General features: G+C 35.4%; 2 protein-coding genes across 3 annotated transcripts in view; one reads left to right on the top strand and one right to left on the bottom strand.

The window, feature by feature from the left end:
- Positions 1-17,129, top strand: part of Cdc40 (cell division cycle 40) — a 58,337-nt gene that overhangs the window by 33,047 nt on the left and 8,161 nt on the right. For both annotated transcript variants that reach the window (XM_074076849.1, XM_020162224.2), the window contains exons 4-13: positions 622-751; positions 5,073-5,156; positions 6,527-6,666; positions 8,372-8,468; positions 9,751-9,890; positions 10,679-10,753; positions 12,733-12,778; positions 14,762-14,863; positions 16,523-16,638; positions 16,880-17,013. In XM_074076849.1, the coding sequence (XP_073932950.1) occupies positions 622-751; positions 5,073-5,156; positions 6,527-6,666; positions 8,372-8,468; positions 9,751-9,890; positions 10,679-10,753; positions 12,733-12,778; positions 14,762-14,863; positions 16,523-16,638; positions 16,880-17,013 (1,064 nt within the window). The remainder of the gene's footprint in view (positions 1-621; positions 752-5,072; positions 5,157-6,526; positions 6,667-8,371; positions 8,469-9,750; positions 9,891-10,678; positions 10,754-12,732; positions 12,779-14,761; positions 14,864-16,522; positions 16,639-16,879; positions 17,014-17,129) is intronic.
- The window catches only part of Mettl24 (methyltransferase like 24), a 143,446-nt gene continuing 128,873 nt past the window's right edge, over positions 2,557-17,129 (bottom strand). The window contains exon 6 of the mRNA XM_074076959.1: positions 2,557-2,738. The gene's annotated coding sequence lies outside the window, so the exon portion shown is untranslated. The remainder of the gene's footprint in view (positions 2,739-17,129) is intronic.

Genomic DNA, 17,129 nt, shown 5'->3' with positions numbered 1-17,129 from the left:
CAGTTCACGCTGTCTGCTTCTGTACCCTAGTCACCATCTTGGATCCTCAGCTCCTAGGGATTTTTTAAGCACTTAACTTTATTGTCTGTTTTCCTATCCTGGGCCCCCATGAGATTCAGATTAATCTTTCCTTCATTAATGTTTTCTAATGGCATGTACTGCAGTAACTATGGAGGATTCTGAGTCTCTACCTTTGAAGAACTCTTAGTGAGAGAAAAAAATTTTAATTACAATCCATTACATAAAAGGTCACCAAAAAATCCCCCAGCTCATATGGTTTAGAAGAATCTATACTGATTCTCAGTCATCCAGAGCAATACTGTCACATTGCACTTCCTGCAGTGATGGGTGACTTTACCAATAAGCACATGTGGCTACCGAGCTCTTGAAATAATAGCCACGTGCAGTTGGATGAGTAGGCTCTCCTCCTGTCCCAGGAGCACTGTGCCCAAGTGCACTGAACCATGTGAGTCTAATGTGTTCCCAGAAATGTTAATTACCCCCCAATGACTTAGAATTGAAAATGCATCCTACAGTAATTTCAGTAATTCCAGCTTTCCCGTAGTCAGAGATGTTTTTACTTTTTTTTTTTTTTTTCCTTTCTTTCTTATCACACTGCAGTTTGGACCAGAAAATCCTTTTAGGACACAGCAAATGGCTGCTCCTAGAAATATGCTCTCTGGATATGCTGAGCCAGCTCACATCAATGATTTCATGTTTGAACAGCAAAGAAGAACGTTTGCCACGTATGGTAAGGTTGCAATAAGATTTACACAGTTTGGCTTTATTAGAAGTGTGACTGCACATGCAGTAATCTATTTTATCTTCTGGCTTTCTAAATTTATTAGTCTAGAGTCCCTTAAAAGGGGTAGTATACCTTCTTATTCCTATCTATAAATATTTATACAAACAGAAAGGTGAGCTAGTATTTTTAGGTGTCGTTTGAAATCCATTATGTTTTTTTCAATTTTTATTATCATATTGTTGTACTGAATTGTTGTGTGATTTCTGAGCACTAGAAACAATCTGTGACCCTAAACAAGATGTTCTTTGTTGTTGTAGTTGGTAATGAAAGTATATTATTGAATGTCCATTATCTGTAGATTGCTGTTAAAGTTGGTAAATGAATGGAGAGTTAAGATATTACATTTTTTTTATCTTATTCTTTAGTTAACTTTACTCGTTTCTCAAATCTTGTCTCTGAAGTATTTTCTCTTGATCACTAAAAATAATAGTAACATAGTCATTGTGTAAAATAATTGTCTCTAATCAATCCTGTGTTTTCAAAGTTAAGTTGTATGGAAACCGGTTGTGAAAAGGATCATTACATATTAGATCATGTTTCCCATGGTAAGGTTGTAAGTGACTTACAGTGTGCCAAAAGTCACAGTTAAGACAATATCACTAAAATCACCCAAAAGATTTCATTAACACTTCCAGTTGAATAAAATGTTCACAAATGCATTGTATCCATTGCTGATCTAAGGATTCCCATGTAAGTGTAAAGCAATGTGTGCACATAAAAACCCACTCTGTTGCATTATGGACTTATAGAATCTGTTCCATACTAAAGAAGACCGTTAAAAAAATTTGCTTGTTTTCTTAGACTTTAGGAAGACCTTAAGCAATAATTGAAGACAGTAGTCTCCTTAAAACAAGGGGGAAAAGCCCAATTAAGTTAATGCTGATACCTACTTTTCTTCTTAAGATACTTTATAGAAAGAAGAAAACTTTGTAACTAGTTGGCATTTAGTCTTGGGTTCAGAAATGGGCTTATTAAAAAAAAAAGAAAAAAAGCCAGTGATTTTTGCCTTTCCTAGGGAAAAAAAAGTAGTAGGAGAAAATAGTAGGCTAAGATAGAGATTGAACTATTTTAGAGAATTAAAGTCATAACAAAAAGAATGTGGGACTATAGTATAATAAGCAATCTGGAAAAAGGGGAGTGGCCACTTGCAAAACTAAGGAAATCATGGTATGTCTCCTTTATGACAGATTTTTTAACTAAGAGCAGTTTAATAAATAAGTGAACCAACCTCAGGTTTAACTCTTTTTTTCTTTATGTTCATGAACTTAACAAATACAGCTTCTGTTAGTTCAAGTCTTAAAATTTTCTTATAGAAGGCTCTTATCTGAGTTTAGATAGTGATTCCTAGGCCAGATTCCTTTCTACTTATTTTTTTCACTCTTATGCATGGAATATAAGACTTTCTGTTACTACCCCCATTTAACTGAAGTATCATATTTATATATTCTTGAGACACCACTGCTGGACTATAACACAAATATTGCCTCTACTGTTCCTCCCATTATATTTGTTTGTTTTTGTGGTACTAGGGATTGAGCCCAGGGCCTTGTACTCTTCTTTTTTTTTTTTTTTTTTTTTTTTTGTGGTACTGGGTTTGAATTCAGGGCGAGCCACTCTACCAGCTCATTCTTCCCATTTTTTAAATGTGACATAGTTACAGTCTCAGTAAATGATTTCTGGAAGAATTATATTCTAGAGTACATTTAGTTTATTATAGAGCTAACCTGTAGAGTCCTTATCATTTACTTACTGTGTAGCTGGACTTTTAGTTCCTGTTCATGGTATTTTCCTGATGCCTCAGTCCCTCAATGGCAGGTATGAATTCTTCTTTCCTGATTGCTCCTCATCTCCTGCCTTCCTGCCATATTCTCTTGCTGGTCTTATCTGGGGCTTCTTATTTTACTTTCTCACCCAGAATTTTCTCTATACTGGTCTGTAAGAGGAAAATAGAATTTTAGAGAAACATCTTTAGTGTCATCCTAGGCATTATTAACATCTGTTTTAACTTATATTAGAAACTAGTAACATTTTAAAGTTTAAAAAGTAGTCTTATCGTAGTTTATGATGCAAGAGTTTCTTGTATCATTAGATTTCATGTTAGTTCCAATTTCATTGTTAAAAATGTGATATATGTATTATACTACAGTAAAATATCTTAAAATGTGGTAGTAACTGTTCTTGTACATAAAACTTTGGGGTTTTTTTATTATTTTCTTAAATGAATTCCCAAAAATAGGTCAGAGAATGTTTTAAAGTATTTGTTCTGTTATCAAATGCAGAAGAGTCCCTCCAATTTGTTCTACCACCTCCATGTACAGAAGAAGCTCTTTCTCCCTACCCATGAGCTACCTGATTGTTCCCATGTTCATTTTGCAATCAGAATGTTCTGTCCTTTATTTCAATTCGATTCTTCTGAACTGCTAATGAGGTTCAAGATTTTGTCATATACTTATGCATTCCCATGCAAATTATCATTTACCTATTAGAACTTTAATATTGATAATCTTAAGGGTATGATAACAAAATTGATATTATTATAACCATTTTAGACATTAACTCCATTGAAAAGGAAAAGTGGAAAATAAGCTTCAGAATGATAGAGAATATTTAAGAACTACAATGCAGATATATTCATTTATTTGAGATGTGAAATAGAAAACTAATTGGACTAAAATTCTATAGTTTTAGAGTTAGTTTTACTCTATCACTGGCTGATTTGGAGTAGGATACAGCTAAATATTTAATTTCTCTTATTTCTAAAAAGAAAATAATGTTGTCCACTGATGAACTGCGTTGAGAGACAGCAGTAGGGGTGGTGGACGTGGCAGTAAAAGACTTCTGTGCAGAGGATGTGGTATAAAAGGAAAGCATCAGCTCCTTAGGAGCAAGACTGGCCATATGAGCTGGACCTTGGTACCTGCACAGAAGCAGGAAGGACCAGGGACATGCTGCCCTCCTTCCTCCTCTAGCCCTCAAACACATCACACAGTGCCATTTATGACACAAATCTCCTTTCAAGGTAAAACTTGTATTCTTGGTCAACTTTGTATCGTTGAGGTGGGAATTGTTAATTCAGGATGCTTGGTCTCAATTTTATATGAGCCTTATAAAAGTCTCATTTTTAAAAGAAAAGCATGTACAGAACACTATTTTGTACATCAAAGAGATAAAAGCTAAAATAATTCATGGGATGACCCTGTGATTTCAGAGATTCTACTCAAAAGCTGCTTTTCTGCTGTCAAGCTCTCTCTTCTATCTAAGAACATATTTTAATGCTGAAAAAAACCTAAATGCAAATGGCTACTTGCCAGGTAGTTGGTTCTAGTCTAGCATATCGGGAGAGTGAGTTAAGCACCTACATCCTCAGCCTGTTTTAAAGTATGTTTTATCACTAATCTTTTTCTGTTCCCTAAAAGAAGCTTGGCCCTACGGTGCCCTTTAAAAACATGAGTTAGTACTTTTTAAATATTTTGCATTTGTTCTCATGTGTTGTCGACCGTAGACTAGTCAGTGATCTGACTCACTTTTGTGAATATGCTGGATTATTATGAAAGCTGATCATATCAGATATTTATAACACACCCACTTGAGTTAACCTTGGTAGACTCTCTCTCCCTCAGTTCCCCTGGTCCGTTGAAGGCCACATTTGTATGTAGCTGTAGACTCTAGAACTAACTGAAGAAGTCTATTCATATGCCAGCAACTATCTATACTTTGTTCGCTTACCAAGGAAATATAAAGAATGATTTATGAAGTAAAAATATATTATTTTAAAGTTGAAGGAAAGACTGCCCTTACTGAGAATACATTTTCAAAATAATAGCTACATTTCATGTAATTAATTTCTTACCCTATTTCTTTTTAAATTTAATAATAATACTATCAACTGTAGTATCCATTACCAAAAAAGAAAAAGGAACTAGTTTCTATCCTTCTGATCATATAATCCACAAATATTTTTAAAGTCTTAGAACATTTGAGATTTAAGTTTGAGGCTAAGAAAGGCTCTTAGTAGCATAATATCTATTTGTTAGATTCATCCTAGATGATACTTCTTATTCTGCTAAAGTCATTCATGGTCCAGCCTGAGATTTCAGTTAATTATTGTAAATAGAAATTGGAAATCAGGAAAGAAGGATGGATTCTTAGTTAAAGCAACCATTTTTTATGTCTGCAAGAAAAATGTGAAAGGGGTGTGTGTATATAGTAATAAAATGAATTGTAAATGGCAAAATGAAGTCAGCAATTTGCACGTTTTCCCTTTCAGGTTATGCATTAGACCCCTCATTAGATAATCATCAAGTGTCTGCTAAATACATTGGCTCTGTAGAGGAAGCTGAAAAAAATCAAGGTAATGTATTTGAAATAATTCTACCAAATATATACGTATGCTTTATAATTAGTGTCTTACAGTAATTAGACAATAGGAAAAGTTAGTATTTTATTCAGCGCAAGTTGATACAATAGGGTAATAAGGTTAGAGCAATATAGTTTAGAACTGCTTTTTCCACTTATTAGCTGTGCAGTCCTGTAAGGAAGATGGTGATATGTATCTTTTTGGGTTATTTTGAATACTTGGCATCATGCCAACCCTGTAGAACTCATTCAGTGCAATTAATGTATAGGTAATTTCAGCAGTTGACTTCTCAACCCTAATGTCAAACTCCATTTTAACAGAGCAGAAAATTTTCATTTTGCATGTCTGTGAAGATTGTCTTTGAAGGGTTGCTTTCATGGCTGAATTTGAATATTTTTTATAAATATGTGTATGTGCTTATATTCATTTTGTACTTAATTATAAGAGAAAGTATCCTACTCTAAATGCTAACCTGTCACAAAGCTCATCAGAACATTGTAATCCTTTTTATAAAATGCATTAAACAAAGAATATGCTACTTGCAGAGATGACCCCATAGGATCAAGTTGCCTTTCATATACGAGGTAGATTATTGCTAAAAATAGAATTTTAACACACTTTTATTGTGGCACAAAGCCTGAATGAAACTGATTTGAATTAATTTAGATGAACTCCTTTTTCCCTTAAGTTGTACCTCTGTAAGCCTCATGTATACGTATTTTGACTCTCAGTTAACTTGTGACCATGATACCCATAAACCTTTCTTTTTTCCAATTTAATGACATAAACAGTATGCCGCCTAAACCACAGAATCATCCTCCCTCATTTCTTTTTACTGTTCAGATTGATATTAGAGGTCAAGTTTAGATTGACATTATATGGGGAAAAAAATACCAGATTCTTGTGAAATCTTGTTTTATTTATGTTGCTGCATTGCAAGAAGTTCTTAAATACTTACTGTAGTTTAATTTAATACCATTTTTTAAATGCCAAATTGCAGTTTATTCTTACTTTCAAAGGCAGTTTTATCATTATTTAGCAATATTGAGTTGCTGGGTTTCTTTCAAAAGTCCACAAATAACGGCCTTTTTTATTCATTAAAAAGGCTATGTACCATCCTAGAATTACATGTTTCTTTTAAAAAATGCATTAGAATTTATAAAATACTGCAGTTTTAGAAGCATTTTTCCCCAGAAAGTTGAATTCCTTTTTGTTGTAGCATGAGTTGCTATATATGGGTTTGTTTTGTTTTGTTTTGTTGATTATTTGAACAATTCCTTTCTTCAACTATATAAAATTATATATGTGCTGATATTTCTGAAGAAAATACATATAGTTAAAATTCCTTTTTGTTGTTTATGTAGGTTTAACTGTCTTTGAAACTGGTCAGAAGAAAACAGAAAAGAGGAAAAAGTTCAAAGAAAATGATGCATCTAATATTGATGGTTTCTTGGGACCATGGGCAAAATACGTGGATGAGAAAGATGTAGCCAAACCTTCAGAAGTAGGCTTTGATGTTTTTCTTTTTCAATTCAGCTATATGCTGTGCCTCTATGAAACCTATCTATATTAATAAATTTGAAATTTCCTTAGAGAACCAAATGACTCATCAGAATTTCTCTGCTTTGGTTGACTGAGAAAATATATAATTTATTTGTTTTTGTATGCAATATTTTTATCTGCCTTTTTCTGCCTTACTTTCTATACTTTTTTATTAAAATAGACTATTGAACAATTTTTAACAAAAATTCTCTTAATAGTGCTTTTAAGTGCCATGATGGCTGTTCTTCTGATGCCAGACATTCAGATAGTAACTACAAAACCAGCCTTTCTATCATAATGCAATTGATGGTTAAAATCTACAATTTATCTATATTGTTTTTAAAAATATTACTGTGAAGTTTATAAAGTACAACTACAGAACTATACCCTTCCTTTCCCTATGTCCATAATCCCACTGTCTCTGTGAGCCAGGCACTGTTCTAGAGCCTGGAATGGACAAGATCAGGAAAATCCTGTCTCATGAAGCTTGTGTTCTATCTCGTTCTTCTGTCCATGTAACTGAATCATGTATATATGCTGCTGTTTTTCTTTTAGATTAATCTCTTATTTGTTACTATAGATACAATGTAGATAGTCCCTCATTTTTCTTCCCCAACTCTCCCCAAAAACAGTCACTAATCTGTAGTCATTGCTCATACCCTCATGACTACGTAAAAGCTGTTTACTGAAGAACAGTGTATGTACTAAAATTCAAATTTTTCTACTTGCCTTGTTCTTCCAGTTGCATAATTATGCTTAACATGTTAAATTTATTTCTAGGTACTCCAGAAAGATGAGCTTTATAAAATTAGTAAAATTTAATTTTTTATAAATATAATAATAGTTATTTATAAAATTAGGTTTTTTGGTGTTTTTTTTTTTTTTGGTGGAACTGGGGTTTGAATTCAGGGTTCCATACTTGCAAAGCAGGTGTTCTACCACTTGAGCCACACCTTCAGTCCATTTTGTTCTGGTTATTTTGAAAATGGAATCTTGCAAACTGTTTACCCGGGCTAGCCTCAAACCATGATCCTCCCAATCTCAGCCTCCCAAGTAGCTAGGATTACATGTATAAGCCACCAGTGCCCCGCTAAAATAATCAGTTTAAAGTTTAAAAATATTATCTATTATCTATTATGTGTGTAATGGAATATTGTAATCTGTGAAAGGCATAATCCGTCTCTGCTTGTGGAAGAATTGAGATTGTTATCCTGGGAGACATACTTGTAGATATTGCTTCATAAAAATGTGGACCTTATTATAAAGAATTTGTAGCTGGGCTCAGTGGCTCACACCTATGATACCAGCTACTCAGAAGATGAAGAAGAAGAGGATTGTAGCTCTAAGCAAGCTAGGCAAAAAGTTAGCAAGACCCATCTAATCAATAACTGGGCGTAGTGGTGTGCTCCTGTCTTCCCAGATGTGCAGGAGGTGATAGGTGGACGATCACAGAAGGAAACAGTCCCAGCAAAGACTCAGCCCTACCTGACATACAACCAAAAGGGATGGGGCATGGCTCAAATGGTAGACTGTCAGCTTAGCATGCATAAAGGCTTGAGTTCAAACCCCAGTACCACCAAAAAAAAAAAAGAAGAATTTATGACCAACTTTGGACATGATAAGTTTCTCAAACATTTGCTTTAAAGTTCACGCCTCTATGTCCTTAGGAAGAACAAAAAGAATTGGATGAAATTACAGCAAAAAGGCAGAAAAAAGGCAAGCAGGAAGAAGAGAAACCTGGGGAGGAGAAGACAATCTTACACGGTAATACGTTTTTCATACTGTCTTTCATGAAAAACACTCCAGACGTACGCTGTTTTCTGGTCATATCATACCCATTGCCCTTACTGTAATTAAAAACGATTACTTTGAACAATTTGCAACCCAAGGAAATCACAGCAGACTCTTTGTGCTAATAAAAAAGAAAAAGTAACATAATTAATAATAGCCACAGATCATTTTTGTTGAAGTATTAGTGAATTCTTAAAGAGTAAATAAAGAAGAGACTTAAATCTATAATCTGTTCTTTCCTAAGAAAGTTGACTTTTTTGTGTATCAATACTGTCTCAGTCATTTAATTTATTCATTTTTTTAACCTAAGTCAAATATTTATGTTATCATCACAGTTTGTAACTGTTACTGCCTTAAACTTTAAAAGAATAAGCTTTGTTTTCATGTGACTAGATTGGAGATTACAACTCTCGTACTTGTTGGGACTTGTGGAAAAACACATATTCATCAAAACAAATTACAAGTATTCTAGAATGCACCTGTGTTCATTAAGAATTAGTTACATTTAGGAAATTGCATAGTGATTATCTGAAACCGTAAAGAATAATTTAGCATTGATAGTCTTGCTTATTCTAATGTCTTGTCACACCATATATTTAGGTTTGATGAGGCCAGGTATGGTTTCACAAAGTAGAGTTTTGTGTCCAGGGAGTCTTGAGTACTGTGCTGATTCTACTCATAATAGCCAACATGTGTGAGTACCTACTCTGTGCCAGACATACTGCTAAATGCTTTTGTACTCTATGTCATCCAAGCCACCCATGTGACTTATCATAAAGTTTGTGGTGAACACAGAAAAAAAATGAATGAAAAGGAACCAGAAGACATAAAAGTAGAAAGCTGGGGGAAAAGGATAGTTGATTTTATCTTAACTTCTTTATCCTCTTCTGCTTCTGACTCTACTAGTGACTCACAAGACAAAAGGATTATCTTTTTGTCCCCTGCTATAATTATGCTGCAGTGAAGTCTTTATTATATATCACTAAAATGTGTCACTGAGTGAAAGAAGTATAGGTCTTATTTAAAGGCCTAATGCTCTCTGGGCATTTAGGAATTCCAGAATTTTACCCTTCATTGTAAATAAAGCCAGGATTTCAGGCAGCTAAATTTTAGCTAACTCATGATCTTACTATTATCAGAGTGTTATTACCTAAGCTTTAATTTGGACAATAACCCTATGAATGGAAAATATGTTATTTTAAGAATCTAGACTCATGACTGTGACTTGTATTTGTTTATTGCCTTCCTGTTTCAGTTAAAGAAATGTATGACTATCAAGGCAGATCCTATCTGCACATACCTCAGGACGTTGGTGTTAACCTACGGTCATCTGTGCCACCTGAAAAGTGTTATCTTCCCAAAAAACAAATCCATGTGTGGTCCGGACACACAAAGGTAAGCAAGTCGGATGTTTGCATTTGCTGTAATGTTATAATAGTGAAGCCAATATAAAGATTTAACTTTTGATGTGGAACGTTCAATATTTCTGGTAAAGATGCAGAGAAGTCAAATTAAAGATAAACCTGAATTAGGTTTTGGCAATACCTACATGTAACAGTGCCCAGTGACTAATGAGGCCATCTTGATTGGCCCTGACATAGCATGCATTGCTCCATGTGCTTCCCTGAGTGTAGCCCAGTGTTTTCCCCACAAGTGCCTGCCATAGTTTGCTTCCTCTTGGGTACCATGTCAGTGAGTATCAAGTCTCCTGTGTGGCCTCAGTAATGTTGCCTTGGTTCTTGGGGTTAGCACACTTCAGAGATTAGATGCCCCCTAGGTTATAATCCAAGATAATATTTAAACTAATGCAGAGTCCAGATACATGAAAATTTGGGGTGTTGATATTCTTTATCATCTGCACTTTTCCAACTGTTGGTTTCCAGCTCTTTACAAAGAGCAAAGGGACTATAGAAAAGAAGGGGAAGAGGTGGGGCATTAGCAATTTGATCAAGTCAGAATTCCCATAGGTGACAAAGTTAAAAATGAAAAGTTAAAAAAAAAAATCTTCAAAAGCTTCATGTCAATAAAGCCTGCTCTTGGAAAACTAATGAAGGCTATTCTGGGGCATGATGTTCGGAATGAAGAAAAGTAGCAAATTAGGTGGCTTAAAATTTACTGTCTTTGCCTTCTGTTCAATTCTGGTTGATAAGCTTCTGGGTGATAACTGTGGTGCCTTTTTACAGGGTGTCAGTGCAGTCAGATTGTTTCCCCTCTCTGGCCATTTATTGCTGTCTTGTTCCATGGACTGTAAAATTAAGGTGAGTTTTCAGTAACAGAATGAAAAGCCGCAAAGCTCAAGCTGCAAAGCTAGTGCTTTGGTTAAATCCGTTTGGTTAATTATAAATAAATTTGGATTTGTTAGGCAATTAGAGGCTAATTATTTTCTCTTAGGTCCTGTGAATGCAGCTATTTATGAACTGCTTCCAAACTTGTAGATTCAGATAGGGCTCTGTGGTCCAATTGGCTTGATCCTTTTAAAGCTTAGACAACTGATTAGAGTGTAATCCAATCACTTTGGTATTACATACGTAAATATTTAATCACTAATAATGTATTTTTATAGACACTTTAGGTATGTAACTGAGTTCGTTTGTTTTTCAGAATTGTCTGAAGTAGAGCAGACACATGGTAGAAATCCCATGTTTAGAAAGTAAACATCCTGTTTCTTTTGAACATTGTAGATACCAAGTAGTAGAAATCCTCCTCACCCTTTCTCTCACTTCTAAGGAAACTCCACCTTTACCTGCTACTGCGTTATAGAATGTGTGGTAGAAAAAACTCAGTTGCCAATCATGTCAACATGAATATGAGGAAAGCCTTGAAAAAAAATCTTAAATCTGAAAGGATAGTTCTTATCTTTTTGTGTTCTCAGATCCATAATATTACAGTGGTTCAACAGATACAGTATAGTGCTCTTGTGGCTTGGAAAGTTGGGTTGTTAAAGTCTTACCCTTTTTAAATAATTGATGAGTATTAACAATATATAAAGGCAGCTTCTTTTGATGAGGTATTTGTCTCTGGTAGAAACAATTTGTCTCCATTTGTGTCTAATTGAGATAGTTTGTAGTAATAACCCTTATTTTCTTTAACTTTCACCTTACATAACCTCACTTATGAGATCATGATACTCTCTTTGTTTAACTAGAAAAGTACAGAGTTCAATTTAGTTGACTTCTAAAAACATTTATTAGGTGCCTATTACACACAAGAGACTGAGGATACAAAGTTATTAAGGAACCTTCCCTGCCCATCGGATGATCATTTCATTATGGTATAAATAGTCATGGTACTGGCAGGTTCTGAGGCTCAGTACTCAGTTTCTAAAAGGAAGCATACCTCAGCAGTAAGGTTAAGTAAAGGAGGGAGGAATAAGGTGTTTGAGAATAGTGTATAGAATGAATCAGCATGGTGTATATGGAAAGCCACAACAATTTTGTGGTTGCCAGAGCATAAAATCTAGAGACAAAGAATGATTACAGTCATAGGCAAGGGACCAGATCCTGCAGGTCCTTGCCTGGTCAACTATGGGAAATGAGACTTTATCTGGTTGGCCCTGGAGGGCCAGAAAATGCTTTCAATTTTAGAACACTTGCAACACTGTCAATGACTGGATCTGAGGAAGGCAGAACTAAGCTAATTTTGAAGCTTTAGATATGGTGAGAATTAAGAGCATATTATTTTAGACTAGATCTTTATTTTCATACAGCTTCTATACTTACTACTTCAGAAAATATATTTTTAAAGACTTTCAGTATCAAATGTTATATACAGGGCAGTTGTAGTAACATTCAGTTACTTTAGAAGTGGTTCCATAGTATTATAAAAGTAGAAACTGTTCATCGTAGGAGATATATAAAATGTAGAAACAAATAATAAGAAAACAAAACCACCTGGATAAACTCCAGTTAAATTCCCTTGACATTTTTATGTAAAGACCTTTAAAACTAGTTCTGAAAGTATATATGTATATATGTATGTGTGTGTTCCAAATAGCATAACAGAAACTGAAAGCACTCACCAATATTTAATAAATCCTCTGTACATATGCAGAAATACACATAACATAGCCAGCATGTGACTGTTATTATTACTGATTAAAGACACTTATTAAATTAATATCTCCAGGGCTAGGGTATAGCTCAGTGATAGAGCATGGGTTTAGCATATATAAGGCCCTAAATTTGATTCCCAAGACCCCCAAAAATTAATATTTCTGTGTGTTGTTTTTTTCCTCCAGCTATGGGAGGTTTATGGAGACCGGCGCTGTCTACGAACATTTATTGGTAATACTTCTTTTCTTTGGCTATAAATCAGTTTGGGAAGACTCTTTCAAGTAAGCTAACATTATCAATAGAAATTTTATCACCTTGATGAGAAGGAAAGTATTCATAGACTTGAGCTGAGTCTAGAAAGAGTAAGGAATAAGTCTCCCCAGATAGACAGAGAAGTCAGTAGTGAGAGTAAGCAGAAGCAAAAGTAGTATGAGAAAGCATGTTGCTTTAGGGGATCCCATATGATGCCAAGTATTGATGCCAGACGAGTGGAGACATGCAGTAAAAGGGGAACTAGAGAATGGAGAACCATTTGTGTCACTATCCTAAGGGCAGTGGGGAACCATTAAACAGCTCTTAACAGCAAGTACCAAAATCACATGGCAATCTGGGGGATACTTTGATATAGAGCAAGCCTAGAGAAAGGAAATGAATTACTATTATTTCATTGGTCTGGATGGTAGATACTGAGAGTCTGAACCAAAGCAACAGAGATAGTGAAGAAAGGAGCTATTAAGTGTTACTAAATCAATGGGATTTAGTAACAGAATATGAGTGGTAAAAGGCAGGAATTTAGGATAGGTCCCAGGTAGCTAGATAAATGGTGGAGCCATTCAAAAGCGAGGGAACATGGAAGGATGATGAAGTTTTAGACTCATTAAATCTGAGCTGCTGGAGGATATTGAGGTGAAAATGTCCAGCAAGCAATAGCCAGATGTCAAGCTTTGAAGTGAGGTTGGGAGCTGGCAGCTAACTAAGATAGGATGAGGTTGAGAAAACCCCTTGAAGAAAAGAAGAGGGCCAAAGAGAGGACAGCTTCGTAACAAACTAACCTTTCTGGTTCCTGTCACTTCCCATGAAGGCTACACTTTCCTAATTTAACTGCGCCACATTGAAAGTCTGAATTTTAGCAGGTCTGTTTTCAGATTAAAGTGAGAGTCCGTTCTTCCATGCTTTGTTAACATTCTAAGGCCTCTGTGCAAATAAATACTAAGATGCCATGCAGCCTAAAGGAAGATGTGTTGGGTGTGTGTAGTGGAACAAAATGTCTCTGTCAGATATAGCGGGTTTGATCTCCATTTGTCAGTGGAAAACTGAAATTTTTCCTACTTTGGAAGATGATAGCAGCTCTGCTTGGGACTCTTGCTATAGAAAAAAAGTGCCTAATTGCTATAGCACGTATTTCCTGACTGTAGTTCCATGGCAGTGGTGATGGTTCAAAGGTACTGCATATGGGTGACAATTTGTGCCATATATTTTGCACACCTAGATGTGTCTTATTCAAGGTAGACATGGTGAGAAATAGGAAAGTTTCTGTTTTTGTTTAGCCATGTTTGAGTGTCCCCAAAACTTCAAAAGACTTGATAGGTCTGGCAAGATCAATTTCCAACTAAAGCATAATCAACACCTTAAGATTAATCAAAATGCCATCGTAAAACAAAATGGAATTCATTGTTTTCCAGAAGGCTTGATATCCGAGATTCTGAATCAGTTTCTGTGAAATTAAGTGATGTGATTGCAGAAATATACAATTAGTGAACAAGGGCTGCAATTTCCTGGACTTTAGGGTTAGGTCACTTTGTTTTCAATTCTAGCTTGTTGAGCACTCTTGAGAGTGAGCCTCCAAAATTTCAGCTTCGGTTCTTTTACTGGCAATAATTTGCCTATCCTGTCTCCATAAATCTTGGCTTGTTATTCATCAGTTGCCTGCAATTTTGAGAAATAGCTATGACAAATTTGAATTTGGAAAAAAAAAAAAAAGACCTTTTTCTCTTGGTTCTTACAAAAATGGCATGCACCTGGGGTGCTTGTTGAAGGAAGAAAAACAACCACAGCCCACACATAACAGATTGGCAGTCAGTAAATCAGAGATGGAGTTCCAGTGATCATGATTCACAGCTTTCCTTGGACCACCATTTAAACTGTCTCTCTTTATGGTGTTTATGAAGATAGATTACTTGATCTCACTGCCATTTGTGTTGGCTCTGCCCATAGGTCACAGTAAAGCTGTAAGGGACATCTGCTTTAATACTTCAGGAACACAGTTCCTTAGTGCAGCCTATGACAGGTATCTGAAACTCTGGGACACTGAGACAGGTAAGAGTGCACTGATACTAATGCATCTTTATCTTCTGAATTAGTACTTACAAAGAAAACAGTAGGCATGGTCTTCTGTGGCAAAATGGTGTCTTCTGATAATTCCCACGCCACTCAGGTAATACTATAAAATATGTTTATAGAGTTAAAACTCAGCTATATAAGCAGCTCTTTCATTCTGAGACGTTATTCCCACCCCATCTAATGTGTAAAGCAAACATATTGAGAGACAAGCAAATTTGAAATATTCTGTAGACCATCTGATGATCCCTTTACTCCCCTATATCACCTAGCATGGTGCATTACATATAGCAAGAAATAATAAATATCTGATGAGCAGAATTAAATTAAATGCTTAAATTGATAATGTAGGTCTGAGCCAGTCAGTTTTACATATTCACAGTCATACTCATTACATCAGTATTTCGTGGCTAGTACAAATTTATATTATTAGAAAACCATCTTTTAGAGTTGGGTATGATAGCACAGGCCTGCAATCCTAGGCACTCAAGAGGTGAAGACAGGAGGATCATGAGTTTGAGTCCAGCCTGGGCTACATGGTAAGACTCTTCTCTTAAAACAACAACAAAAACTATCTTTTGTCTTTTAAGGATAGTGATGATAATTAATGTTTGCCAGGCATTATGCAAAGGATGTATGAGTACGTCATCCAGTCTTAGTATATCCCTATAAGATATGTAACAATATTACATTATAGATGAGGAAACTAAGGCTTAAAGGTATGTTTCCCAAGGTCACACAGCTAGTAGGTTGCAGAGTTGGGTTTAAACCGAAGTCTTTTTGATGCCAAACTCCATGTTCTTCACCTCTCAATTCTGGCTACAAGTTATAATCATCTGAAGAGCTTCAAAATTACTGGATCCTACCCTCAAAGTCCTTATATGATTGGTATAGACTGTGAACTAGGTGATTCCACTCTGTAGTCAAGACTAAGAGCTAATCATTCCATAGCTCCTTTAAAATTCAAGATGTAAGCTGGGCACAGTGGCTCATACCTGTAATCCTAGCTACTAGGAAGGCCAAAATCTGGAGGATCACGATTTGATTTGACGCCAGCCCAGGCTTTTGCCCTCCATCTTCACCAATAAAAAGCTGAGCATGGTGTTGCACACCTGTTATTCCAGCTACATGGGAAGCATAAATAGGAGGATTCAGTAGAGGTGGGCCTGTACATATAAATATGAGACCCTATTTAAAAATAACTAATGCATAAAGGGCTGGGGGCATGGCTCAAGTGGTAAAGCACCTGCCTAGCAAGGACAAACCCCTGAGTTCAACCCCCAGTACAACCAAAAAAAATTCAAGCTATAACTTATAAAGTACATTTATGTTAAGTGATTTCTTTTTTTCAGGTAAACATATCTATGAACTTGCTTTAACTATAATACGGTTCTAGCACTAAGTATGGGTTTCTTACACTCTTTTTCAGTCTACCCACTCCCAGTAACCATTCTGTCATCATAGTTTTGTTTTGATTATTAAAAATCTGTGAAAAGGAACAATGTAATTTACAGTAAACAGAAGCAAGATGCCCTTCCTCAAAACTTATTAAGCAAATGACCACTGGATCTTAGTGCCACTGTCATTGTTTAGTGATCAAATTTATTTTCCTTATTTAACTTGAGTCTTTGGTTTTAGGACAGTGTATATCAAGATTTACAAACCGAAAAGTACCCTATTGTGTCAAATTCAATCCTGATGAAGATAAGCAAAATCTCTTTGTGGCTGGGATGTCTGATAAAAAGATTGTGCAAGTAAGTGTTTTTGCAGTATTTTCACTAAGATTTCTGAGCTTTATGTTGTTATGAATACAGAATATTCACTCATTTAATGTTAGCTACTTTGAGGGACTGCTGATGCTCTGTACTTAGTAGAAAAGTCAGTTCATAAAAGTATAGTGTTAAAGATCTTTTCCCTGTTGAAAATTATATCTTTGTTGGTTTTCCTAAATCCCCTCCACTTCTATCTTTACCTTTTCTCTTGTTTGCTGTACAGTGGGACATTCGAAGTGGAGAAATTGTGCAGGAATATGATCGGCATTTAGGAGCTGTCAACACCATTGTTTTTGTTGATGAGAACAGGAGATTCGTGAGCACATCCGACGATAAGAGCCTAAGAGTTTGGGAATGGTAGGTTTCCATCAGTAGAAAATCTGATGTACACAAAGCAAACAATTTAAAAATTTGTAGCCAAAGACAAAGCCTTTGAATATAATATTTTTGCCTCTTTGATCATGGCTTGCCAA

The sequence above is a fragment of the Castor canadensis genome, chromosome 1 (assembly GCF_047511655.1).
Source record: "Castor canadensis chromosome 1, mCasCan1.hap1v2, whole genome shotgun sequence".
Taxonomy (NCBI): Eukaryota; Metazoa; Chordata; class Mammalia; order Rodentia; family Castoridae; genus Castor; species Castor canadensis.
The sequence above is the reverse complement of the archived record's forward strand: the minus strand, read 5'-3'. Positions and strand labels throughout refer to the sequence as shown.